Source organism: Sander lucioperca, chromosome 16 (genome assembly GCF_008315115.2).
Source record: "Sander lucioperca isolate FBNREF2018 chromosome 16, SLUC_FBN_1.2, whole genome shotgun sequence".
Classification (NCBI taxonomy): domain Eukaryota; kingdom Metazoa; phylum Chordata; class Actinopteri; order Perciformes; family Percidae; genus Sander; species Sander lucioperca.
In genome coordinates, this window is record NC_050188.1 from 14,205,975 (window position 1) to 14,233,920 (window position 27,946).

A 27,946-nucleotide genomic window follows, 5' to 3' on the forward strand; every position below is an offset into this window, starting at 1 on the left:
CAAGTGACATCATTTAAGGCAATTTACATACGCACTGTAGGCGTTTCGAGGGGGTACGCTCTGAAATATCAGTAGCCTAACTGTGCTGTGTATTGAAAAATCCATGGTGCTGAAGTTCCGTTGTCAGTTTAAATCTCGGATCTATAATATTCTCTAACTATATAGGTAGGGGGAGGGGTTTAAAAAAAAATTAGGCCAGAAATCCGTTGCCTTGGGCTTCCTTTGTGTTGGCATTTTATAGCTATGGTGCGTAGTTTCTGTCTCCCCCATGAGGAATTCTAAGTAATGACAACAACACTGTCGGCGCGTCCACATGATACAAGCCTTCCGTGATCGTGCATGCGCCCCCCACCCCTCCTCCAAACAGTTGCTAGTAGCCAAAGAGGATACGGAGGATTAAAGGACATGATGGACTCTTCAGAAGAGGTAATTATCTTCACTCGAGCTTCTGCACGGGAAAGTCACCGGACGACACAATCTTCTGAACATAGCCATACTGAGAAATCCAGAGAGAGTTGTGTGGAGCTGATAGTCTTAATTAACTTTGTATCAACTCATTTGGCAATGCTTGAATGTAACGGACGTTCATTAACATCAAAAAGTTACGCACTAAAGCTTTAAACTCCGGTCGATTTATGAGGACTATGGTTAACCTTTTCTCAGATCTCTGCAGGGTAAATCCAGACAGCTAGCTAGACTATCTGTTCAATCTGAGTTTTCTGTTGCATAAAACAACTTTTAAATACACATGTTCCACCAAAACAAGTTCCTTCCGAGCCTATTTAGCAGCGGCACCGCGGCTTTTCTCCGGTACAATAGACCAAGACAATTGTGACTGGTTTAAAGAAATGACAATAAACCAGAGCACATTTTCCTCCCATCCCCGAATGCTATGTGGAGTAGCCGGACTCTCCTCCAGCACGCTTTGGAGGAGGGTCTGGCAAAGCGAGACTTGTCGTGGGCTACTCTCGCATTGCCAGACCTTCCTTCACAGCGCTGTGGAGGATGGTCCCGGAAGTGGAACGTCGTGGATATAGACTAGTCGTAGGTGAATCCCCACTTTTAAAAATGAACATATCGCCTTTTGCATATGCAGTAGTACTCCCCAATATCTATAAAAAGACAGACACTGATGTGTAAAATCGGTGGAGTTTTCTTTTCATGTGTAAAACTTGCAGAGTGGGCCTTTAAAAAGTATTGAGTAAAATAATAAAAAAATGTTTTTTTAAAGGTAACAGTAAACCACGCAAAGACAATTAAGCCAAGTTGAAATGTTAGTAAGAATGTGTCTCAAATTGTGTGACAGTTAAAGTGGGTTTGTGATTCAAAGGTTGACACACTTGTTGCTGGCCACCATTAGCCTGCCAAGCCAGACCCATGCTGCCGCTAGGGTGCGTCTAGATTTCTAGGCTAGGCCGCCACCTCACACTCCAACGAGCCAGAACAGGATGTTAATGCCTGGCATAGGCATAACTCCTGATAGCGACATAAAACCTGGCAGTGATCTCTGCAAATACATCTGTATCAGCTGTTAGACTGGACATCTTTTTCCAAGGTGGCTTATTTTGGCTTATTTATCACAGTTACCTGACTGGTGATATTGTATATTCACAAAATGTGTCAAAACAGCAGTTATAATGCAGTGTTCACTGCCGTTTATTCCTGAACAAAATTGTATTATTTATTTTTATGTGACATTTATTTTGTTTCCAGTATCGTTGGTGAATGACACAACACACAATGAGAAGTTTTATCCAAGGTTAGATCATGTTTGATACAGTAAAGTAGTAAGGTTACAACTATTGAATCCAAGCTACAACTGCAGTATTTGGTGTCCATAGTGATGCCTCATTGATTGTATAGTCATTGACCGGTCTACTGTTCCCTCATACTTGATTTTGGCCTAGACATTAACAGTAACATGTTTGATTATCTTCTTTCTCAGTGAAGAAGTTGTATATTTCAAACCTGCCTTGCTATGTACTGCATTAAAGGCCTGTCTTGTCTTTATGACATCTTTCAGCTGGAAGTCAATGATCATTTGAATAATAGGAGCAGCTGGGAAGTCCATGCATACGATTCCAAAGCGCTGGTTCAGGTCCGTCTTGGCCCTCAGGTAGCCGTACAGTTGTGCATTGATGCGCTGAGCAACAGCTCTGGGGTACGCAAACACACCCGCTCCACTGCTGTAGGTGAGAAAAATCTGGGCCTTGTTTCCTACAGGTGCAGCCTCAAGATGTTTATAGACACTCTGCCATTTCTCCTCCACATGCAGTAGTGTGGGTACCTACAAGGAACAGCAAATGTTTAATAACTGAAAAACATGAATATGAATTGCTTACCATGCGGGCACCCACTGCCATATGTTTTGGTCCTGTTTGCCAGGGGGTTGTCATATCCTTTCAAATGTACGTGGCACAGTTTTTGATCCTAACCCTTTGACCGCTATATTCGCAAACCAAGCTGTAGTTGTGTCTTTCTCTACACTGCTTGACAACAGATTCCCCTCAGTTTATACATGCTTGGAGGATGTAATGGTACACCCAAACTCAAATATCTTTTTATTGGAAACATGTAATGAAAAATGTTTGAATAATACATTTTCATACCCTCCAGTGATCAGCTATGTCTAGGGAACCATAGCGCATCCCCAAGTCTGGCCCGGAAAAGTCTTGCAGGATGATGAGTTTCCCTCGGGCCTCTCTCATGGTCGGTACAAGCCGGCTGTGCCACAGCAGGTCCCAGTGAGCATAACGATGGATGTAGTCCACAGCAGCACCGTATATGTCATACGTCTCACTGAACTCCTCCTTCAAACGCATCAGCACTGTCTCACTGGGATACTCTTGAAGGAAGTCAGCCACACCTTCCAGCACATGGCCAAAGTGTGCCCGCTGATAGGACACCCCGTGATGGATGGAGAGGTTCCCCTTGATGTGCCGGACACGGATGTCTAAGTAGCGGACGCCGGCTCGGAGTTGGTAGGCCAAGCTCCAGGTCTGGCACTCAGCATACACACCGCCGTACAGGGCCATGGTGTTGTGCGTCCCAGGCATGGTGACCTCAGACAGCGGCTGATCATCGGGGATGCTGGCCATCCAGGATGGGTTGAGGAACTCCGGGTTAGGTGTGTCATCATAGTCAGGTCTCTGAACGGCACCAGAACTTAAACCAATGACTCTGAAACATAAGAGAGATGCATAGTCTTTGTAGTAAATAATTCAGGTTTTCACAGGAGACTTTTCTTGTGCTCAGAGATTGTCAAAGGTTGGAGTCTTATTGTTCATGATGTGGGTGTTTAACTGTCAATATTGGTGATTAAAATTGTTATATTTATGTGTAAAAAAACATTTAAGCAGTTGCATGGTTTGAATTAGCTGATGGATTTCTTAATTGTTACTCAAGTAAAAATAAATGATAATAAAAATAAAATGTCATACAAAACATAACACAGGAATGCAAATAAATACATTTGTACTCACTTATAGCCTTTGGTTGTTTTAGCTTTGTAATTAACAGTGTTTTTTCTTATTTCTCCTATTCCTTGTGTGTGTATTTGTTGACTTGTTGAGTGATAAGCTGTGGCGTAAAACTGCCTTTGAGATAAATAAAGTTGTATTGAATTGAATTGTATTAAAATCTATGTGAATGAATACAATACTATTTAGTGTGTCAGAATGATCAATCTGACACATTTTCAGTTTACTCACCCCACTAGCACCATCAGCTCAATTAACAGCTTCTGCATTTTCACTGGACCTCCTCTGATGCCTCTCATCATTGATTGATCAGTTCTGATGATCAGCAAGAAAAATACAACTGAGGTCAGCATTTAATTAAATGTAACATAGGTTACAAATTGGCCAATAAGATGATCATTTAATTAGTCAGTGCAAGAATAATATATCTATTAATAAACTATCACTAAACTGGTCAACAGAACAATGAGATCAATAATCAAAACATACTGTACATTTACGACAGACAGGCAGCACAAGAGCTTTATTTACTTTAATAATAATAATTTTAATAATTAACTTTAATAAATCAATATTTGTTCAATATCTGTTGAAAATAAAACAAAGTAGATGATAGTAAAACTAAATTTCCAATCAGCTCTAATTCTCTCAGGCTTCCACGTACCTGCCTATTACTAAAAAAAAAAAAGGAAAACACTTTCCCTTCATGAAAGTGTCGGCCAATATATAAACCAAACAAAGAGTGGAAACAATTCGATCCCGTTCTAAGCTGAGGTCGACCTCAGCTAACCCCTCCAGGCCATTTCAATGGCAGGTTTAAACCTTTTTAATCCCAAAAGTGAACCAAACCGTCCACAGCTGCTGGGTCAAACCTGCTGACGTTATGATGTGGTGCTCTGGTCCGCTCCGGACGGTTTATACCTGAAACCAGAAGTTGTTTGTCCTCTGTCCGGTCCGGGTGTCTGGGGACAGAAAGAGGGGAGAGAGAGAGAGAGAGAGAGAGAGAGAGAGAGAGCGAGAGAGAGAGAGAGAGAGAGAGAGAGAGGAGTGGAGTGGAGTGGAGGGGGTCAGAGGCAAAATGACAGAGTCAGTGTGTCGACCTGGGATGTTATTGTGGGAAATACCATAGAGGAGCAGCTGAGCTCTACGTTACAGAGCAGGGGTGGAGTAGAGGGGTGTGTTTGTGTGTGAGGGCTATTCATCTGATCATGCCCCTCATTTATTGTGGTTCAGAAACACATAAAAAAATCAAGTCAAGGAAGTGGATCAAACTAAATCCTATGAATTAGTGAATGTAGTGCTAAAGGTTTCTTTAAGACCACATTGAGGATGTTTGCCTTGCTGTAACATTGCCATAGTCTTATTTAATAAATAAAAAAACTATTCAGAGAGTTAAGTGTAAAAGGCTAAAATGATTTAAAATACAAATTTGAATCTTGTCAGCAGAATTACTTTATAACTCGTATAATTTGTTTTAGTTACTACATCATTAAGGGCTTGTCTATGTGCATCAACTACAGGTGCATGTTTTCCCAGTGTTCCTTACCAGTTAGTAAAAGCTCAAAAATAGGCCCCATATTGATAAGATGTGTATCAATACAAAAGTAAGAATTTCAAAAGAGAGACCTCGTGTAGTTTTGACTTAGATATGAGTATAGTATGGTCTACACAAATGTTTTTGTATATAAAAGGCTATTTTAAGAATAAATTACTAAAAGAAATGTAGCAGTATTTGAGTTTTTGTTTGGCTCACTACGATTGCCCATAGTTTTAATTGAATTATATGAAGAAAAATGGACAAAATTACAGAAACACTCAGCACTAAGAATATCAAATACCCAACAAGGAGGAGGAGTATATCTTTTTCTGTAATTATGTTATATTAGTAAGTCTCAAAGTTCACATACAGATTCAATTGTTTTGGTTATAAAAAACCATAAAGAAAAAGCATATAACACAAAAAGGCGTTATGCATAAAATTAGGTTTAATGTTAATATCTGGTAAACATCTGGAACTGTTTGACTTGAACCAGGTGTTTACAAAACCTAACCTAATAACCTAACATAATGATACAACTGCAAAAACTACTAAAAAACATTAAGTTGTGGGACAGTAGTCTGTGGTTTTAAATGGTTCCTGCATTTGTATTATTATTGTTGTTATTGTATTATTGTAACAAACATTGCTTGCACTCTAAAGAAAATATTGCATTAACTTACAATGATGGTATTAAACAATTAAATCATACATTTTTTTGTAAGCAGATTGATGGATGACAAAAATAAAGTTACCTCACCACGTGGTACAAGAAGCAGCTGTCACACTATTTATTTATTTATTTAGGATCCCCATTAGTTGGTACCGAAGTAACAACTTTTCTTCCTGGGGTCCACACAACCAATAACTATACGACATGACTGTACATATTTCAAATTGTCTCAAAGGTTCAGAAAGACTGCAGCTCCCTCACAGATCAGATAAACTATCTGCCAAACATATAGCGGATTATATCTCAGGGGTCCTCTACTGTATGAGTGACATCATTATGACAAATATGCTTGAAATTAATATTTTTGGACGAGCATCCAACAGAGTAATTCATCCCTCAGAGGCTACAGACTGAGGCAGTGTTAAGTCTTGAGCTCCGAGGGGTCAGGGAAAGTGTATCTGGTGTGAGTGTGTGTGTGTGTGTGTGTGTGTGTGTGTGTGTGTGTGTGTTCACATGTAGCACATGGAAAAGTCTGCAGATGTTTCTCTTGTTTTGTCTCATATCACTATGCGGGAAGTCAAATATTACATAACAGACTTGTCCTTGTCCTGTTAAATATTTGGTTAGCTGTCAATACAGACTGTATATCCAGAGTGTCCAAAATGGAAATTCCTCCAGTTTCTATTAAATAATCAGGCTAGGTGAACACTGGAAAGGAATCACGCTTTTATTTACTTTTACCAGAGCAATGCACACATTTATTTCTATAAAATAAACAGTAAAGCAAATGGAACTAGAAATACCACTTTGCAGTTGTATGCCTCCGCCAGCCAGTCAAATTGCAGTTTACATCCATGTATGTCCAGACTCATTTAATATATGTAGTGAAGACTTTGAAGGAATTTAATAAAAAGTATTAAGTGTATTTTTACATGGATACTTCACACACATTTTTAACCCGGCAGCACAAAAGATCTAAACAATCACATTTTCAAGACTAGTGTCACCAATTCAGTATGCGACCAAATGTCTCCCCCTTCTGTTGACTAATGGCCAGAAAAGTGCGAAGTTTTGCAAAACATGATGATGTCACATTAAAGTTGACCTTTGACCTTTTGGATATCAAATGTCATCACTTTATCATTTGATCCTGTTAGACATTTGTGCGTAATTATGTCATAATTAGCGTATTAATTCTGGAGTTAAGGCCAAAAATGTGTTTTGTGAGGTCACAGTGACCTTGACCTTTATCTACCAAATTCTATTCAGTTCATCCTTGAGTCTAAGTGGATGTTTGTGCCAAATTTATAAAAACATAATGCCACAGGTCACATCTGTCACTGGCAGAGAGCCATAAAAATGTGTTTCTATGTGTGCTTAAAGCTAATGATACACTATCCACTATCAGTAACTGTATTAACAATACTGTTAAGTGATTTGACATTAATTCATTTGATTATTGTTTGTTGTTAAAGCCTCTAGTGAAGTTGACACAATATAAATATTTAAGGTAAGGTGCCTCGGTATACAAGAAGCTGAGGAGGAGACAGTCATGTATTGCAGCGTGCCACAGTGTAATTCTTTATACTACCACCAGATGGCACCAAATTAATACATCTTCAAAACTTGGCTTTAGATTTTTGTATGCCTCAAGTACAAAAGGCTTTCAACATTAAGTAAAGCACTTCAAATTACCTTTGAGTATGACATGGATGATTAGGATGATATTCGGAAAAAAGTGGACCAAGTGTGGGGAGGATCTCCAGAAGAAGTTTCAAGAGAACATGAAAAAACGAGAGAGACGGTCCTGCAGGTTTGGTGGTAAATAAAATTCATATTGTCAGCTGTTCAACAATAAATCAGTCAATCAGCTCATCATAGTACAGTATCGTATATCACAAAAGCCATGATTGCACTTGTTTGTGCACTTTCAGTACTGCATAATTTTGGCTACTGTATCAACATTGTTTTAATATTTCTGTTTTAAAGTAACTGCGTGATTCAGTGTATTCATGCAGATTAGGTTTTATACACAAAGAGTTGATTGTTTTTATTATTATCAGCAGCGCAAAAATACAGAATAATAACAATTCTCTTTGTTCACAGTTTTTCTCATTTGCTTGAACACATTGTAAACTTAGCACAAAAAGTAAGGACATTTGTGTTTGGTAGATTAGTTCTCTGTGGTAACAATGCTTTTTGGCAATAAATATTATACCGTTGGAAAGCCTGTTTAGTTCCCTTTCAAATGGTGCCCCGTTTAGGTTTACGTTCAGAAGTTACATTTTCAAAACAGTTAACACACGCCTGAACTGAAATGAAATGTTGTGTTTGCTCTACTAATGCTCTGTGACTCACAAAACATTAAAAACATGCGTCAAAGCAAATATTTACTTCAAACAACACGTGTGGTCAAATTAATATATTCTTTCAATCAATAGTTACACAATGGATAACAAAATACAGCTCAATATAAACTAGTTTAACCTTAATTTATGCTATATGCATGTGCCATGTGTTTGTACTTCACATGTATGTAACAGAATGTGCCAAAAAAAGGCAAGCAAGCATATCACAGCATGGATTATTTTTGGATTTTTTTCTCCAAAGATGATTTTACAGAGAAAACAAACCCTGCTGCACTTGGAACCTGCACGTTTTTTTAGATGCCCTGTTGAATTACCTTTAAAAAAAGAAAGGAACAAAAGAGACATTAAATAAAAAATGAGTTTTCTTTATTAATTTTATTGTTGTGTGCAAGTATTTCCGTGTTTATGAACTGTCGTTGACATGTAAGACTTACACTGAGCACCTAGAGTAGAAAACAATGAACATTCATTATGGTACAGCTTTTTAACTGCATTCTTTCTTCACCAAAGAACCAAAAAAGAATGTCACCCAAACAGAGAAACACTGTAATGTCATTCTTTGTGGCTGGACCACAACAGCCATATACTAGGTTTTAACCTAGTCTAAGACTGATTGCTGATTCATGAGTTGTGCGAAGGAGTTTCACACAGATGCATCAGAGATTCATAATTATTCATATTGTCATTTCTATCAGTTTTGAATACATGTTTTCTTTTGTTTAACACAGTTAATCTCTATAATTACATTTTCTATGAGATCTGTGTTAACTGTTTTGAAAAAAGATGTGAGAAATGTGTCAAAAAGTGTTAATACCTTTTCAAGAGAAGACTTCTGCTGTGCTAAGAAGTGATGATGAAGACCAAGTGGTTCCCAGTTTCTTAGCAATCAAGGAAAGATGTAACACTGTCAGGGCCTTAGCTACGTTTGAGGACACAGAGATCATGTCTTCGGAATTGTTTCTAAGAATTTGTGGGTTTTAATGAGCTGCGGTGGAGTTTACTTTGTACTGTAACCCTTACTATAACAATAAAAAAAATAAATGAATAAAGGTTTTTAATAAATCCTCCAGCATAATTACTTTCTAGCATTGCGGAGAATTTCTTTTGGGGGGTGTGCTGGGGGAATAAGAACTGAAGGTCTCAGTATCTCTGAAATCCTGGCTATGAATGCTGTATGTATGTATTCACCATGGGGCCACAAGCTTATTCTGTCTTTTTATATGATAGCTGTGACATTGTTTCTGGAAAGAAATGTTGCTGTCAAATGTTTTAAACATACTGTATGTTGTGCCATATTTCATGTCCTGTTTACATGTACACTTCAGCTGCACCTTATATCATAATTACATCATTTTGGTTATTGTGAATATTAAGATTTTAGTTTCAAAGACCATGCAAATGTGTGAATGAGAGGCAAATTCTATTCTGTAATTTTTAATGCTGTGAACACAGCAAAAAAAAAAAAAAAAATTCCATTGTATTTCAAAACCTTGGCAAATGCAACCAAATCCACCCGCTTGTCTTTTATAAGTGAGAAAACAAATCTTCTGTAATTTGGGAAAACTGACCCTGGCATTATCAGTAATACTCAGACATAAAAGCGATCCTGTTTCCTGGTTGTAAAGTGTGACATTGTCTTCTACTTCTGTGTACTGATAATCTCTGTGGTATCTGGTCACCCATACTGGTTTGGAAGGTGTGGGGACCAGTGAGTAAAACAACACAATGAAAAACATACCCTGTCATTCACTGCCTGTGCTGCAGCCTGTGGTTGGATCTTGCAGCCGCAGTCCATCTGGAGGATCTTCCCTCATCCAATCAGCACACGGCATGCATGAGTCACTTCCTCGTGTTAACGCCCCTATTTGGCAGGAAGGGGCTGTCCTCGTTTGACTAGGGAGGAAAATGGTTGAAAGGAAAGTCAGACGGCTTCAGTACATAGAGTGATTCCAACAGTTTTCTCACTGGTGAGTAAACAGCTGTCACCTCAGTGCTTTCTAATCTATGATTTAAAGGATGTTTAAACTCTGTTTGATAGCTGAGTCAGCTAGGACTGTTAAAATGAACGTGAAAGATGGTTGATTTATGTGCGTGTGTGGTTGGGAATCAGGAAATGAGAGAAACAGGCTCGAAAACAAACAAAATAGCACATCCTTAATTAAAGTTAAAGATGCCAAATAACCACTGGAGGTTATTTAAATGAATAAAGAGTATACATCGTAAGGTCACGACACGTAACCATTTGTTTATTTCCAGTCTTTCTTGTGTAACATGTTAAGAAGACACACCCACTGTTGGACCCTGGGTTTCTTTTTCCTGCAGGACAACAATGAGAAGGATGATTAATGTCAAAACTATGAGAAAGATGCAGTAGAGATTGATGTCATCTGTAATACTGCATTTAAGTATTTTATTTTAAACAATATGTTGTAAAATGATTCTCCAAAAAACAATATTCGCTCTTTTTTAACTAAATGCTTAATTCTGTTGTTCCTTGTGGGATAACAACACGTTTCCTCTTTAGCTGCAACAATTAGTTGATTAATTGATTGACAAAAAAATGAATTGGCATCAAATTAATATGATAGATGAATCGCTCAAGTAATTTTTTTTTAAAGCTAAAATGCCAAAAACCACCTGGTTCCAGCACTTCCAAGTGTGAATTTTTGCTGGTCTAAATCTTTTGTGATATTAAACTAAATATCTTTGGGTTTTAGTCTGTTCAGACAAAATAACCAACATCAACATGTCAACATATAGGCTTTGGAACACTGTGATGATCTACATCATCCTTTACTACTTTTATAGACCAAACAATTAATCCAAAAATTAAGATAATAATAATAATAATAATAATTACATATTATTTACTTTGAGTTCTAGTTTCCTCCTCTGCTCACATGTTGAAGCTCTGTGTAACACTGCAGACAACATGAACCCTCATTGTGACCTGTTGCCGGTTACATTAGACTGTAAGATGACACCTTCTGCAATATGGCGTATGTGCAGCAGCTGGTGACATGTGGGTTGTAGCAACAGCAACCTGAGAGTCAGCCAAGAGTTACATTTTTAGGGTAACGCAGAAAGAAGCAACGTTTGAGACCTTCTGTGACCAATCCTTTTGGTAAAGCTTTTGGATTGTGGTCAGAAGCTGAAGCTACCATGCAGAGTACAGATTCAGTTAAACTATACTAATTGTATTTTGAACATATGGTGATTTTTGTATCTCTCCAGCTTCCGGACTCACTTTTTGTGAACCTTAACGTGGCAGAAGAAAAGCAGCAGTGATGGCTGATGCAGCAAAGATCAAGAAAACTGCAGTCAAGGTGCTGTTCTGCGTAGAGAAGGTGTCGTCCTTTGCCTCCTCCATTGACCCCATCTTTGGCATAGTCTCGTCCCTGGTTGGGGTGGCTCGCAAAGGCCTGATTACTGAGGAGGGCCACGCTCTAGACAAGGAATTCCAGCCACTTTACACCAAACTGGAGAGCATCTCTGAAAAGAACCAACAATGCCTGAGGCAGATCCGCATCGACGAGGTAAACGAAACATACGGCAAATACGAGGAGTACATCAAGCACCAGTACACTGCCTTCAACAACATGGTGTTGCAGGTGAAGAAAGATCCAGACAACACCGAGCGCTACATGAAGACCTTTGAGAAGATTTATGAGAGAGACAAGAGTGACATGAGCCTGGATGTGTACTACCGCGGTGTGATGGGTACCAAGTTGCTGTTTGGAAGACCCCTGTTAAAGGTGTACTTGGACAACTGCAACGGCGACCGTGAGATCATGGAGCGCCGCTGTTCACACATCACCCACCTGTTCCACCTGGGCCTCATCGCCCTCATGGCCTACACAGCTGTTACAGAGGATGACGAAGATGAAGTGCGGGAGAAGTGGACCAAGAGGGTTGAGGACATCCAACAGAAGATGCAGGAGGTGCTCAGTCAGTGCAAAGACAACTCGTCCTGAACGTGGATAGAGGACGTCCGGGAACAAGCTGTACTCTCAGCTGTGGACCAATGAAAAAAGACAAACTATGTTATAATATAGGCCTATATATATTTCTAAATAAAACCAAAGCCATGCTTTCATTTGTGCACTTCTTGAGCTGCACCTGGTATTCTTATTGCAGCATTTTAATTATTGTATCAACATTGTATGTCATTTTTTGTTTAAAAGAGACCACTATATGTTTCAGTTGCTTCTTGTTACATGCCAATGTATGCTGAAGTTTTATACAATCTCTTCAATTAAAATGTACATATTATTAGTCGATAAAATTGTATATTAGTGAAATCCATTTCATCCACACTAATACCAACAATCATTCATTTGTCATAAGGCTGTGTATAGGGGCATAGCTCTGAATTCAACATGAATTCATACTTTGTATCCATACAACACACTAAACCCCCCTTGTTTTAGAAAAAACAGCTCTCAATACTTCTGTTGAATATACCTTACCCTACATGAAACAAAACTGCTTTCAAGATACCAGGTAAACAATAAATTCATAAAAACTATTTGTGTCTTTATGTCTAACAATATGTAAAGAAATTCAACCCATTAAGGAGGGGTATAACCTGTGGGAAATGCAGATTAGCTTAGCATAGCATAACAACTGCAAACAGGAGATAACAGCTGGTCTGGCTCATCCATTGTGTTGGGTTTTAAAAAGTTCAAATAATGCTTATGTTTTGAAAACAATATACTTTTAGTTAAATGTATTCAGTGCACACTGCAGCTGGGCGGAAAATGATTGCTTCAATACTAACTACACTTAATCAGCATTTGATTGCTTGACATCCTCCCGAGCTTCTAAAAAATCAATTGGGTCACGTCTGTTATTTAGCATAAAGGTAGAAGCTCCTTGTCCCCACACAAGGAGACTTATTGTTCAAACAGCTTTGAGAACCATCCCCTGCTGGGCCAGACTTGATTAGAACAAAGAATGCGTATTCCGGTAGTTTGGAAATAAGTGACACCGACTGGTAGGATCCTGTGGCCGGGTGTGGCCTCAAGACACATGGATTGGGAAATAACACCTTTCTTTTGATGACATCTGACCAATAAGGAGGGATTTCATTTGAGGAACCACCCTCAATTTCTAGGGAATTATTTTGGGTTACTGAGGTGAATTCTGGACTTTTTTGATGTGACCTCCACAAGGGGAAGCGTCTTCCAGTCTGCTGTCAGCTGCAGTGTAACATTTGCTTTGTGTCATGTCATTCTCATCATTTCTGTTTTATTAAATCTTTTGTTTAATCTTCAATTGGACCCGAGCTTCTTCTTCCTCAAATAATTCAACGAACACGTCTCTTAGAATTTCCTACCAATTGGTAACTAAATCTGCCTACTAACACCAAACACACGTGGCAAGTGTCTTTTTTTCGACGAGGGCCTTGCTGGGGCCAGTCACAGACTGATGGCAGCATTATAAAGCCCAATAGTTTCTGTGATAACATAATCATGGACGGAATTGCGAAATTGAGAATAAAAAAAAAAGCTAAACACAGATTCCATAGGGCCCCACTTTTAGTCAGAGCTAAAAGCTGACTGAAGATTTTAAAATATGACTACGTCTAAGTTTCAAACTGAGTCGCCCCACTGTAACTGTAGTTTTAACGTCTTAAAATAGACCTACATTACAAAATATATCCCATTGGCTTAGGCCTGGTGGGGGGCAACTAGGCCCGGTGGGCTACCAGGCTTGCAATACACCGGGGGAAACCCTGGTCCCTGTAAATATAATCAGTTTAATTTTAAACAGAGGGGTCTGGGACCCCTAGGGGGTCCTCAGAGTTACTGCAGGGAGGCCACCAAATTATTGTTAACATTTTGAAAGTCTTTTAAAAAAATGTAAATGTCTTAACATGAATCCAACATATTATTAGCAAATATAAATCAGCCTATTTGTAAAAAACAAAAAACACATTGATGATAGGCTGGCCTATAGGTAAGTAGTCACTAAGGTAGCCATCCACAGATACAGTTAATTCTAAGGATTCACTGTGCTACAATGCTATTATTAACATTAAAACATGATTTATAAAATCATGCCAACTAATGTTTTAATATCTAAGTATTCTACGCACTAAAAATGTAGCCTATGTATTAAGGTTTTAGGCTGCCCTACACGTTGTTGTAGGCCCAGTTTAATATGCAACTTAATTGTATACAATATATGTAGTAGGGGGTCCCTGCTCCGTCTCTCTCTCTGTTAAGTGGTCCTTGGCTTAAAAAACGTTGAAGATCCCATAGTTAAGAAATAATAAAAACTGTAGTCTGCAGTGTGTTATTTCATGCTGCCGCACTGAGTCCCCCTCACCGCCAGAGTCTCTGTTGTCTGATCGGAGCCGCTGTCATGAAACGTAACGCGATTCCTCTGTTTGTCTCTGCAGCCCTGCCCCAAGTTAACTTACAGGCCTAGCAACTACTTCAACAAAATACCTGCTCTGGAAGTTTATCTGGAGCAGTCTCCCGGCTGCGGACTGTTAAATTCAACATGGTAAAACTCCCCGAGAACCGAGAAAAGCTGTGTTTGGTCTGTTTGAAGAAAAAGTCACATCGCTTTCGGTAAGTTTCATCCGCACAACGAGCGGAAAAGCGGTGATGATAAGTGTAGCTTCCCGGCTATAGCTGCTGTAGTTGATCGTGTTTATTGTGGACGAGAAAATGTATCGACAATAGTTTGATCCAGGTGTAGTCTTATATCATATTATTTACTTTGTGTGATAACTATTTAAAGACAACAGAGTTTGGTTTCCGGGGCGTGACCTCCCTCTGATCTCAACAAGTTGATTTCTGAGGTGAGGGTTATTAATGGTACTATCTTATTATTATTTGTATGTCTGCATGTAGCCTATTGTATTGCACATACCTGCGAAATGCGTTATTATAACACGTCCATAAGGCATAGTAAAAGTTGCTATAAGCCTCTATGTGATGGATCCTTGCTTAGATTAATAGATATGCCGCTCTATAATGTAGCCTATAATATCAAGACATAGAAACTCAGCAAATCCCCACATTTGAGAAGCTGACCTAGAGAATGTTGGACATTTTTGCTTGAAATATGACTTAGGACAAATAGATTTTTTTAAATTAGATACAGGTTAGATGCAAACTAAATGATTAATCTTATTTTCATTAGCCTACATAGTGTATAAAACACCAAAAAGATATTCCCAAAGGATTACCACATTTCTGGTATTTCATTATAAAAGAGTTATAAAAACTCAAAGTTATTTTGAGTTTTGTTTTGTCAGAATTGCCCAGATTTAACCTTAAGCTGGGTGGCAGTCTTATATGTTATCTCTAACAGTCATGAAACCATGGACTCCCCCTGTGATCTTCTGTTTCAGGGATGCATCTCCACAGCATTTGGCCCTTGTGTAGAACATTTTGTCGGGACTGAGAAAGAGTCAGCAGTATGGGCAACGAGGACAGCCTCGAGGATGTGTTTGTTGCTGTCATTCGCCCAAAGAGTCAAGTCAGCCTGAGCTCAAAGGAGTACAGAGCCAAAGCCTATGAGGTAATGTGCTGAGCCTGGCAGCAGATCGCCTGCTGGCCTCAACATCTAAGCCAATTTAAAAAAATATGAAATCTAAAATGGAAGGGACAAAGAGAAAGCTAATCTTTCTTCTGAGAGATAAATTACAGAAGCTTAATATAGTTAATGTTAGTTTAAAATTTCTGTGTAGCTGGACCGGACAATAAGCAGCATTTCTTGAATTACCAATATTATAAATGATGACCTAATGACCAACAATTACCACTAAATAATGTTTCTAAAGCCATACAATGAAACAGAATACCAACAGCAGCCAATGACGTCTGAACAGGTGTTCAACCAGTGTTTCCAGTCCAGTATTTTTAACTCAGTTTCCATGTTTCTTTTGGTTCCTGGAAAGATCCTGCTCATTGAGGTGCCTTTGGAGGGGAAGGAGAAGAAAAGAAAGAAAGTCCTCCTGGCGACAAAGATCCAAGCAGCAGGAGACAAATCCAAATCCATATTGGATTATGTTGACGAAACAATCAGACCGATATCCAATAACCAAGGCTTCATAGGTGAGTGTGGGACATTTGGGACATTCGCACTCATTATATTTTTAATCAAAGACGTGCATAGAGTATCACCACTGCTGACTGTCATTTAAACCAGTGGCTCGCAAACCTTTCTGGCTTGTGACTCTTTAAAGTGAAGGCATTGTCTACTCGTGACCCCTAAGATTGGGAACCAATGAGAAAAACAACATTTTGGGTTTCAGGAAAGCGTGTGGTGCATCTGAAGAAATTCCTCCTTGATGGAGCCAATGAAGGAAAAGAGGCCTCGCTTTTTGTTGTGCCAGTCAGTGTTAAAGGTGAGCAAAAACACAAAGAATCTATCTTACTAAAACGATGCTTCGGTTATTGTACAAAATAGTTAACATACTGTATATTAATTAATCACTCTGAACAGACAACAGCAAGCCTGCGTACATTGCCGGGAGCCCGAGCTTCTACTGCTTCCAGGACATCATGCGGGTGTGCAGCGAGACCAGCATTCACTTCTGCTCAGTCACCTCCAAGATGCTTCTGGCTTTAGACAAGTGAGGATAATTTGAAAAAACTTTTCACGTGAGGCTTTGGAGAAACCAAGCTTTAACTTTACTTCTTTGACCTCCATAGATGGCTAGCAGAGCAGCACACTGTACCTCACGCCATCCACGCTCTGTTCAGACCAGCACCTGTTGAGCGGGTGAAGACCAACGTGAGCAACCCGGCCTACAGCAGCGAGGGCAAAGTGAGTGACGAGGGTCTGCACATGGGCTACACTGCTCTGGAGATCAAGAGCAAGATGATGTCACTGGAGAAGGCAGACATGTGCATCTTCAACCCGCTCTACGGCTCTGATCTGCAGTACACCAACCGGGTGAGTTTTTTTTTTTTTTTAGTACCAGAAGATACTTGAAAATGGATGAGGAATGGACATATTTGATGTAATTTACCAGGGGAGATTTGTTGTCTAAAAGATAGAAATGGATTGTGTTAGTAATGTTGCAAATGTTTTGTTAGTAATTACTAGTAATGTTAGTAATATAAACTTGGAAAATGTAATTCTCTTTCAACCGGACCTAAATTATCCTACCTTTCTACCCTATTGTCCTGATCGTCTGGCCATTTATTTACAGGTGGACAAAGTTATCATCAACCCGTACTTTGGGCTCGGAGCGCCTGATTACTCCAAGATCCAGATCCCCAACAGGGAGAAGTGGCAACATGGTCCTAATTGTGTGGCAGAAGACAAGTGAGGGGTTATTCTTACAGTACACGGACCACATTATTATTCCTGTCATCTCTGGTCAACTTCTGCTCTTCTTTGTGTCTCATTTCTTTGTGTCAAAGGTTTGGAGATGGCCTTTGCAACCTTTTCCTGACTACCCTTTTCTTCTTTTTCTTTCCACTTCACATCATACAGTCAAAAATAAGAAATACCTTTAAAATGATATTAAAATTCTCTGCAGGGAGCGCCAGTGGGTGGACGACTTCCCCCTCCACCGCAGTGCCTGTGAAGGAGACACAGAGCTGCTGTCCAAGCTTCTGGACAGCGGTTTCTCTGTCAAGCAGCTGGACAGTGACCACTGGGCTCCCATTCACTACGCCTGCTGGTGAGCTTGACACTTATCCAAAAGCTCTTATTTTGTTGGATTTTGGCTTGTCTTGATTATGATGAGTTGTGGTAAAGTTCAGTTTGGTTTCATTCAGGCATGGTAAAGTCGAGGCAACCAAGCTGTTACTGGGGAAAGGTAACTGTAATCCAAACTTGCTGAATGGCCAGCTCAGCTCTCCTCTGCACTTTGCAGCCAGAGGAGGCCACGCAGAGATAGTGCAACTCTTGCTACAGCACCCCGAGATCGACCGGGTACGAAACGTGACGTTGGTGTTGTCTCAACATTTTGCTGTCTTCTTATTTTTTCCCAAAGCTGCAATGGACGATTTCACAATGCAATTACACTGGAAGACGATAACCCGTTAACACTGATATTGACTTTTCCACCGACAGCACATAGAAGACCAGCAGAAGAGATCACCTCTTCAGGTGTGTGAAGAGAACAAACAGAACGAATGGGAGGAGACGGTGAAGCTTCTGCAGCAAGCCAACAGCAAACCAGTGAGTCACACATCAGACTCTAATCTAATTGCTGTATTTGTAATGAGAAGATGAAAATAAAGTTTTCTTGAAATTGAAGTTTGCTTTTACTATATCTAAACATAGCAGTTGGTCACTAGATGGTGCTATCTTCTCAAGATTAGTCCGAGGTCTCCTGCAGATTTTTTAAAAAATATGTGTTTTATTTTTAATAAGAAATGACTTAGCTGCTTCACTTGGTTTTGTTTATGGTATGTATGTGTGTTTGTGTGTTCCACAGTATGAGAAGGTGCGTATCTACCGTATGGACGGCTCATATCGCTCCGTGGAGCTAAAGCACGGCAACAACACAACGGTGCAGCAGATCATGGAAGGCATGCGTCTTTCCCAGGACACCCAGCAGTACTTCACCATCTGGATCTGCTCTGAGAACCTCCGTGAGTTCACTCATAAGACACATGAGAGAGAGACATTTTGTCAAACTGTTTTTATACCAGAAAAGTTTGATCAAATGTTATATGTTGCTTTTAGATTCAGTGACTATAATACTAAAAGATTGAATAGTATATGGAGAAATCTTTGTATCTTTAACCTCAAAATTTCTCAACATCATGTGTGCAATTAGCCTTTTTGTAGTATGTTATCATTGCAAAAAAAGAAGATTGCAGTAACATTGGTGTGCATTTTGTGTGTCAGACCTGCAGCTGAAGCCGTACCACAAGCCCCTGCAGCACCTGCGGATCTGGACAGAGATTGTGACAGACCTGACGGTGCTGGATCCTCAAAGGGAAACGCCTCAGCTTTTCCTCCGCAGGGACGTCCGGCTGCCTCTTGAAGTTGAGAAAAAGGTAGCACACTTTTAGTGCAAGAAGCGGCTTGTTTATTATTGAAATGTGGGATGGTGATTGACTCGGTTACTCGACACCTGTCAGGTGTTAGTCATCACTCTGCTACTCACTGTTTTGTTCCAAGGTGGAGGATCCTCTGGCCATCCTCATTCTTTTCGACGAGGCCCGTCACTGCCTCCTGAAAGGCTTTTTTCCTGCTCCAGACAGCAAGCTGATCACACTGGCCAGCCTCCTCCTGCAGATCATCTATGGCAGCTATGAGAGCAAGAAGCATAAGCAAGGGTTCCTCAAGTAAAACACGGTTTTACACACATGAACCTTTTTGTCTGTGATATCAAATCAAACTTTATTTATTTTATTTTATATATGTCCCGCTTAAGGGAATTCTGTTTGAGTTGTTGTATGAAGAAAAAAGCTTTTTTTTTTTCTGTGTTTTGTTTTTAACAGTGAGGAAAACCTGAAATCAATTGTGCCGATATCCAAGGTGAAAAGCAAAGCGTACCACTGGACCAACAGAATACTGCATGAATACAAAGTACGACTGAAGTTTTCACTGTACAATTTCCTCTTACTCCCTATTCGCACGGGACTGGTATTACCTGTGGACCTTTTAGTAATTTGTAATAGTTGCGGAAGTCGTCTCTGATCCTAATCCCGTGCGAATCCGCCATGGTTGTAATTTCTAAATCAAATGAGATCCTCTGGTAACACTAGTCCTGTGCAAAAAGGGCTTTATTCTTTAAATGAAATCCCACTGCTGGCTTCATTGACAGACTGTTCTCTCTCTCTCTCTGGCAGGCCCTGAGCAACAGTGAGGGGGTGAGTAAAGAGATGCACCACCTGCAGCGACTCTTCCTGCAGAACTGCTGGGACATCCCGACCTACGGAGCGGCCTTCTTCACGGGCCAAGTCTACACCAAGGCCAGCGCCAGCAACCACAAAGTCATCCGCGTCTACGTCGGGGTCAACACGAAGGGGCTGCACCTCATGAATATGGAGACCAAGGTATCGGCATCTTTTATTCTATTTTTTTAAACACCAACTATTCCAAATGTTACCTGCAATTCTACAGCACAAGCTGACTGGACTGAATATTTGACTTCATTTAAACATTCTTATTATTATTTTATTTGAACTTTATTTAAACATCATATAGCTTCAATGAAAAGTTGAGATAAGCTGATACTGAATTTATATGATACTGTCATACTGTGTAGAATAAGATGATTTTTCCAACTTAAAGGCTTTGTAAGGAGAAAAATAAAAGGGGGAAACTGGATGTCAAAGGGTTACATTTAATAGTAATAACAATAGTCTGTAAGAAAGCTGAGATCACATATGGGTGAGTTATTAATAACTGAAATTTCATTTTGGGGTGTAATATCTCTGTTAATGACTATTGTCCTCACCTTGAACAATTTAAACCCCAAACTTGGTTCAGTATATTTATTATATAATATTTTTCTTCTTTGTGTTTTAATTGAACATTTGGTTTGATGTCTCTCTTTTGTGCGTGCTGCTCAGTATGATCATTTGCTAAACCTCTGCACTCCCAGGTCCTTCTCATCAGCTTAGAGTATAGCACATTCATGTGGCAGCTTGGACACGCTGACCAGTACTTCCAGATACACAGTGGTGACAATAAAATGAACTTCATTGTGCACACAAAACAGGTAACTACTCCAGGACGTTCCAGAAACTATGAATACAAATCATGAACGTAAACAGCCCAGAGTGCATTTATAATGCTGAGTATTTTAAAGACAGTCCCTTCTCAAGGATGACCGCTCAAGTTCAAATGTTTACATTGAAAAGAAGTTAAAACATAAACACTGTCTCTCTTATGTTCATTATTTCCTTTATAGGCTGGCCTTATTGTGAAGCTTTTGATGAAGCTGAGTGGACAAATGACACCAAATGATAAAAGTGTAACGGACAAATATGCTTACGGCTGAAAACCTTTTAAAGAAACCACAGCTGCCATAGATCCCAGTGCAGGTTCTTCTCACTGACTCTCCCTTGACTGCAATAATTTTGGATAAAGAGCAAAGTCGTCCGCTCCACAAGCGCCTCATTTTGTATATTATGCTTACCGATATCTTTTACAACCTCACATTGTGTATTTTGACGAGTCAAATATTGAGTGCATGTAAATATGTTTATTTAATGTTGTGTTTTAATAAACTGATTGATGGATGAATAAGGATGTTTTGGGAGTTTGTGTTGAAAACTTTGAACCAAACCAAAATTGTAACATTACCTGTTGAGGCAAATAGCTGTAAACTGAGGGAAGTTAAATAATAAGCTCTACAAAGAAGTGATGTGGATTGTTGACACAATATATAAATCACTAATGGCTTTAGACTGAAACCCTTCAGGATAATAGAAAATAATGTTTAGGTGATGCAACTATGTAACAAACTGGTTAATATTAGAAATAAACTGAATACTTTGTCTTTTAATGTTATTAAAAGTAGCAAATATTTATGTAATAAACATTATACTATAGAATACAACATTAATTACCTTGTAGCAATGCCATAATACAATAGTGTGCATATATTTTGCGTATAGTACGTATATAGTATAAAACATAATGCTTATGTTGTTTGGCTCATATGGATATTAAAAAAATATACCTAATTAAAAACCTACGTAATATCAAAGTAAAATGAACAGCCTTGTCAGAAAATAAAAATTATAAAGCCTACTTTATCTACCAGGTTTACTCAGTCCATATGTCATTTAGCTTTTCAGGGTGTAAAACATATTTTACAGGTTTCACATATAAACATTTCTAACTTAACGTGCTTTTGTTAAGATATGTACATGTACATTTTGCTATTCTAATTAGCCACAATGCTAATTGGTTAACTCTTTAAATTTAAAGCTGATACATCCTTATTAATTAGCCTCAAATACACATTCAATTGATGGCAAAATGCTGGCTAATTTTGTCCAATAAATGATCAATGTCTTGGTACATATTATATTTCGATACCTCTCTGGGACGCCGAAAATAAGTGGAAACGTTTAACCGCACGCAATGACGTGTTTTAAGGCAAAGGAAAACGTTTAAAGCCAAGTAAAGCGAGTTTGATATTAAATGTTTAAAAAAATCTTACAATTGATGGCGCAGACCATGTTCGTACTGCGTGACATCATATAGCAAGACATCGGTTCAGGTACCGGTAGCCAATCACAGTGGCGGTCGCTTGACGGACACGCGGTCATCAGCCAATAGAAAGCCTCCGTTGGTCAGGCGGGGGAAGGACGACTATTGACAGGTAAAGACGTTGGAGGAACACTGCCAACGTCCCCTCTACATGAGCATTAGATCAGATGAACTGGACATCTATCAGCTGTGGAAACTTTGAATAAGTGGACGTTCATCTTCCTTCTCCAGAGCGAATTTCTTCCAGGCTTTAGGTGGTCTGTGGGGCGTTTGTTTTGAGAGGCTAGATCCAGCGGAGGATGCTACAATGTCTATTCACTTGTATGAATTGAGCAGTAAACTGTTCGGGGACACTGTTGGGAAAATGAGCGACAACCTGACATCCGTGGTGCTGGCAGCTTCTGTCATCACTCTTACTCTGGGATATATGTCTAAAGTGCTGCTCAAACAGTCCTCTGACAGTGATCTGGTAAGTTAGCCAAACATACTTTATTTTTCTCCATAAATGGTGGTTGAAATTCTTTGTCAGTTTGTAGTCATCATCCACTGTTATTATGTTCCTTTTTGCAGAAATACCCACCTTACATACCCTCCAGCATCCCCTTCCTGGGTCATGCCATTGCATTTGGGAAAAGCCCCATTGAATTTCTTGAAAATGCTTATGAAAAAGTAAGTATTAGACTACAACTGAAATGATTCATCTGCAACTGTTTTGGTAATAAATAAATAGTTCAAGAGCTTTTATCAAAAATGCTAAATAATTCACTGTTCCTGCTTTTCAAATGTAAATATTTGCATGTTTTCTTACTCTTTTAAAAACCAAACCGAATGATTCATCAACTAATATAGAGAAAACACAGGTAAATTGGAAATGAAAATAATTGTTAGTTGCAGCCCTATCTTGCAGTTTGCACATGCAAAGAAAAATAATTCTTGTCTCTATCTTATTTTACCTCTCACACAGTTTTAGTTTTAGTTTTGTATATATCTATACAGTGTCTACTTGTGACACCAGTTGTATTTACATGGTTTATGATAAGCAAGTCAAATAAAATGTAATATGAATAAGTCTTAGAGGCCTAAAATGCTTAAAATATCCAGTAATTCACATTGTCTCCCGTGTCTCTGCTGCCCACCCACAGTACGGCCCTGTGTTCAGTTTCACCATGGTGGGGAGTACATTCACCTACCTGCTGGGCAGCGAAGCCGCCACGCTGATGTTCAACAGCAAGAATGAGGACCTGAATGCCGAGGACGTCTACTCCAGACTGACCACTCCAGTGTTTGGCAAAGGAGTAGCCTATGATGTGCCGAACCCTGTGAGTCAACCTTAACTGCAAAATCACGTTTATTAACAAGTCAGGAAGAAAGAGTCAAACCAGTGAAAGTTAATAAATGTTACAAAATGAATCACTGTACATTGCAACTATAATACATGCTTTCTTTAATGTGTTTGCAGATCTTTTTGGAACAAAAGAAGATGTTAAAGACCGGACTGAACATCGCTCATTTTAAGCAACACGTGAAAATCATCGAGGCAGAGACCATTGAGTATTTTCAGAGATGGGGAGACAGCGGGGAGAGAAGTAAGATCCTTCACAAATAACTTGATTAAATCATGAATATTACAGAATTGACAAGTGACATAATTCACTTTTAATGAGACTCCTTCCAGCTTGTTTTTATCACTATAACCTTTAGCAAAACTCTAAAGTTTTGTGGCGTTTGTAAAGTTAGTCACTTAACAGTTGTGCAGCCTTTTATTGACTCCAAAACATCACAACTTAAATGGATAACCCATAAAAAAAATGATCGAGTAATGATAAGAAATCCCTATTTTTTTGGTGCAAAATATCTGTAAAATGATAACTGATTGTTTATCTGTCTGATTGCTCTGGATTGTTGCCGTTTTTGTTTCTCACTGAATTTACTTTTTGTCTGTCAGACCTGTTTGAGGCTCTGTCTGAGCTGATCATCCTGACGGCCAGCAGCTGCCTACATGGGAAGGAGATCCGCAGCATGCTGAATGAGCGAGTGGCCCAGCTCTATGCTGACCTGGATGGAGGATTCAGCCACGCTGCCTGGCTCCTGCCCGGCTGGCTGCCCCTGCCCAGCTTCAGGTAGGACTGCTGGAGGAGCTCAGGACACACACATCTGTAGACAGAAAGACATTCCTGAGAAACAACTTGAGCGTTAGCATATTGCTAGACAAAAGAAGTCCAAAAACACTGGAACAGTAATTCAAAGATGAAAAACACATCCATACATAAAGACATTTTTCAGATGTAAAGTACGTTTACCAGTCCCCCCTGATTGGACTCTGTACCTCATATGAGACAATGTATAAACTGTCCTACTATAATATAACTGCATTTCTTTGTTAGGAAAAGGGACAGAGCTCACACAGAGATCAAGAACATCTTCTTCAAAGTGATTCAGAAGCGCAGACAATCTGGAGAGAAAGTGGACGACATCCTGCAGACCCTCATCGATGCCACGTACAAGTAAGAAAGCTTCGGTGTCCGAGGACAAAAATGTCAAATGTAAGCTCATGCTACTGGATCACATTTAAATGGATCATTAGATACATCCAGACATCTACTGTAATCGTATGTCTCCAAAGACTTTTTAAGATCAAAGATAACATTTTATTTATATTTTGACCACTGTGACTCTTTGGTAAGATACACAATAGTAGGATTTTCTCAAATGTTAGAGGATCTTGAGATCCTTAAATGAACTAAAAAAACCCTCTAAATCACAGGGTTTTCATTAGAAAACCGTACTAGTCCATCCATATACCTCACGTCATGACCAGGAATTGTACTTAATTTAATACTTAATTTAAATCTATAAGCAAGAGGTAACAGAGCTAAGGATCACTCTTTTTCTCAGACCGGGTAAACCACATTACATTGTGACAATGCAATTAGCCATGTAAGGAAGGACACCGTTTATATTGTCAGAACTGGAAAAAGGCATGTCCTAGTGTTAAGTGTCTGTTGCTAATATTACCATCAGAGAAAATCACCAAAAAGTCTGAATAGGTGTCTATAGAAAGCTTATTTGATTATGGCCCTTCAAACACACCAGTTCTAAAAAGGTTCTGTTTCCCTTTAGAGACGGACGAGCCCTGAACGATAACGAGATCGCGGGGATGCTGATTGGTCTCCTGCTGGCGGGTCAGCACACGTCCTCCACCACCAGCGCCTGGATGGGTTTCTTCCTGGCCAGAGACAGAGCTCTGCAGGAGCGCTGCTACGCCGAGCAGAGGGCTGCATGTGGAGAAGACCTGCCGCCGCTCGACTTTGATCAGGTAAGGCTGATTTTACAGTGTGGTTATATTGGCCAAAATTATAATAACATACAAAATGATCAATATTTCCAAAATGGAATTTAAACATCCTACAGTAACTTAAAAAAAGCTTAAAGGTACAGTAGGTAAAACTTATAAAACTAACTTTCTGTCATATTTGCTGAAACTGACCCTATGTTCCAGTAGAACTACATGAAGTAGGTCATTTAAAAAAACATCCGGCTCCTCTGGCACCACCTACAGCCTGTAGTGCGATTTGCAAAAATCCACAGCTCCCTGTTCAGATGCACCAATCAGGGCCAGGGGGGGTGTCTAAATGCGCATCAATCACTGCTCATGCACACACATTCATTCTCCCTTGTGGGGGGAGGGGCTTAGCAGACCGTTTTGGGCTTTAGCAGAAAGGGGGGAGGGACTGAGAAGTTGTTGATGTTCAATTTTTTTGGCTAAGTCCTGGATCTTCACAATCCTACCTACAGCACCTTTAACATCCCTGTTTCAAACTTTTGGCTTTTCATTAACACTTTAACTTAACACAGTAATTAAACTAGGTACTGTAACAGTATAAAATGGTTTTGTGTGATTTACAATGAAATAATAAAATCATAATTAAAACAGTTTTGCATCTGGTCTCCACCTCTGCGTTTTCCTATATGATTGTCTCTACTGAGTGACCTACACTAGAAGTTGCTCTACCTACTAGTTGTAGTAATTTATTGACGATAAACATTTACTGTAAATGTGTAATGTAATCTAAATCAAGATAGTTTACAGGCTACTGCAGTTACACTTATTGTTAATATTAACACTGCAATCATGCATGCAGATCATATTTTCCTAAAGGAAATGCACCGAAACTCACAGATTGTGCCTAAGAACAGGCTTTATTCATTTTACCCAGTCCATGAGGAGGAATGGGAGGAGACAGGTTATAAAGATGCTACTCCTGAGATTTGCATATGCTCCAATTGTTTTCTACTGTTGGTGTAAGTAACGGTTAATCTTGGCTGTTTTGAAGTGCTTAGAGGAAACAAAGAAAGTTAATCCTAATATCCTAATCCTGGTGTCATCCTCAGCTGAAAGATCTCAGTTTGTTAGAGCGCTGTTTGAAGGAGACCCTGCGTCTCCGCCCACCCATCATGACCATGATGAGGATGGCTCGCTCTCCGCAGGTAAGAACACCTGGCTGGTCAACTACATTTGTTCCAGTTACAAGTCCTGAATCACATGCAATCATATTCTAGAAGTTGCTCCTTTCTAGCCTCTTGGTATTGCTTTTAGTATTTGACCTCCGCAATAAAATTGTTTCCCCTTTTTATTTAATGCTCCATTTCGCAGTTTTTTTTACTCCCTTATTCTCTCAGACTGCAGCAGGATACACCATCCCTGTGGGCCACCAGGTCTGCGTCTCCCCGACTGTCAACCAGCGTCTGCAGGACACCTGGGCCGAGAGGATGGAGTTCAACCCTGACCGCTACCTCAACGACAACCCCGCTGCAGGGGAGAAGTTTGCCTACGTGCCGTTTGGAGCCGGTAAGAAAAATCTGTGATTAAAACTTTCATGAAAGTAGTTTTATTCGTTAATAATTAACATGGTAATAACGTATCTGAATCATCAAAAAGTGTTAACTTGTATTTCAGTTTGCTGTCTACTTATTATTTTAAATCTTAGCTGTAGATTTAAAACTGAACACACTAGAAATTAAATTATGTACAGATGCTTTTTACACTCAAAACTGTACCTCTGTTTTCCACTTCTTCAGGCCGTCATCGCTGCATCGGGGAGAACTTTGCCTACGTCCAGATCAAAACCATCTGGTCCACTTTACTGCGCATGTACGACTTTGAGCTGGTGGACGGATATTTCCCCACAATCAACTACACCACAATGATTCACACCCCTCACAACCCCGTCATCAGATACAAGAGGAGAAAACAGTGAGAGGCAGTGGAGCAAAGACACAAAGACATAGTCCAACATCTTGAGGGTTTGAAGTGAAGCTGTAATTTTCTGGGGACTTACATTTAGATGAACGCACTTTGCTCTGCCTGAATGTCCAACCATTTAGTTTGTGTGCTTGTTTCAGCCCTTTTTACCCCTGAATGTCAACAGTAATACATGAATTTTTGAATCTTGCGTTTCCAGAGATGATTACACTGACTGTATGACTCTGAGTTGAAAACAAATTCACAATGTGAATTCTTAAAAAAAAAAAAAGAAATGGTCAATTCAATTCAATTTTATTTATAGTATCAAATCATAACAAGAGTTATCTCTGGACACTTTAAAGATAGAGTAGGTCTAGACCACACTCTATAATTTACAAAGACCCAACAATTCCAGTAATTCCAGTGACACAGTGCCTTGATGGAGGAGAAACATCTGTTAAGTGAATGAAGCCTCGAGGTCTT

At 39.5% G+C, this 27,946-nt stretch overlaps 4 protein-coding genes across 6 annotated transcripts; 3 read left to right on the plus strand and 1 right to left on the minus strand.

Annotated features, from left to right (window-relative positions):
• Positions 1-1,629: 1,629 nt before the first annotated feature.
• Positions 1,630-4,597, minus strand: si:dkey-266f7.9 (uncharacterized protein LOC100006223 homolog). 3 transcript variants are annotated; one of them, XM_031296126.2, is made up of 4 exons: positions 4,401-4,597; positions 3,711-3,794; positions 2,610-3,180; positions 1,630-2,287 (listed from the first exon to the last, which is right to left on the minus strand). In XM_031296126.2, the coding sequence occupies exons 2-4, from the start codon at positions 3,779-3,781 to the stop codon at positions 1,904-1,906; spliced, it is 1,026 nt and encodes a 341-aa protein (XP_031151986.1). In that variant the 5' UTR covers positions 3,782-3,794; positions 4,401-4,597; the 3' UTR covers positions 1,630-1,903. The 3 variants fall into 3 exon arrangements, with proteins under 3 accessions (XP_031151986.1, XP_031151987.1, XP_031151988.1); XM_031296127.2 differs by having other exon boundaries at positions 3,711-3,803; positions 4,353-4,597; XM_031296128.2 differs by having other exon boundaries at positions 4,352-4,596.
• Positions 4,598-9,906: 5,309 nt separating this feature from the next.
• rpz2 (rapunzel 2) lies at positions 9,907-12,473 on the plus strand. Its single transcript, XM_031296129.2, has 2 exons — positions 9,907-10,025; positions 11,293-12,473. The coding sequence occupies exon 2, from the start codon at positions 11,346-11,348 to the stop codon at positions 12,030-12,032; it is 687 nt and encodes a 228-aa protein (XP_031151989.1). The 5' UTR covers positions 9,907-10,025; positions 11,293-11,345; the 3' UTR covers positions 12,033-12,473.
• A 1,913-nt stretch (positions 12,474-14,386) lies between these two features.
• krit1 (KRIT1 ankyrin repeat containing) lies at positions 14,387-21,243 on the plus strand. Its single transcript, XM_031296130.2, has 17 exons — positions 14,387-14,639; positions 15,428-15,597; positions 15,977-16,133; positions 16,334-16,426; positions 16,525-16,654; positions 16,734-16,977; positions 17,237-17,352; positions 17,570-17,713; positions 17,811-17,967; positions 18,109-18,216; positions 18,476-18,632; positions 18,892-19,043; positions 19,168-19,334; positions 19,491-19,578; positions 19,842-20,048; positions 20,600-20,716; positions 20,909-21,243. The coding sequence occupies exons 2-17, from the start codon at positions 15,496-15,498 to the stop codon at positions 20,996-20,998; spliced, it is 2,229 nt and encodes a 742-aa protein (XP_031151990.1). The 5' UTR covers positions 14,387-14,639; positions 15,428-15,495; the 3' UTR covers positions 20,999-21,243.
• Positions 21,244-22,301: 1,058 nt separating this feature from the next.
• LOC116047367 (lanosterol 14-alpha demethylase) lies at positions 22,302-27,798 on the plus strand. The gene is made up of 10 exons (XM_031296133.2): positions 22,302-22,687; positions 22,789-22,887; positions 23,361-23,537; positions 23,678-23,804; positions 24,164-24,338; positions 24,603-24,722; positions 25,339-25,534; positions 26,611-26,706; positions 26,899-27,067; positions 27,298-27,798. Exons 1-10 carry the CDS (start codon positions 22,526-22,528, stop codon positions 27,474-27,476), a joined length of 1,500 nt encoding a protein of 499 aa, XP_031151993.1. The 5' UTR covers positions 22,302-22,525; the 3' UTR covers positions 27,477-27,798.
• Positions 27,799-27,946: the final 148 nt, after the last annotated feature.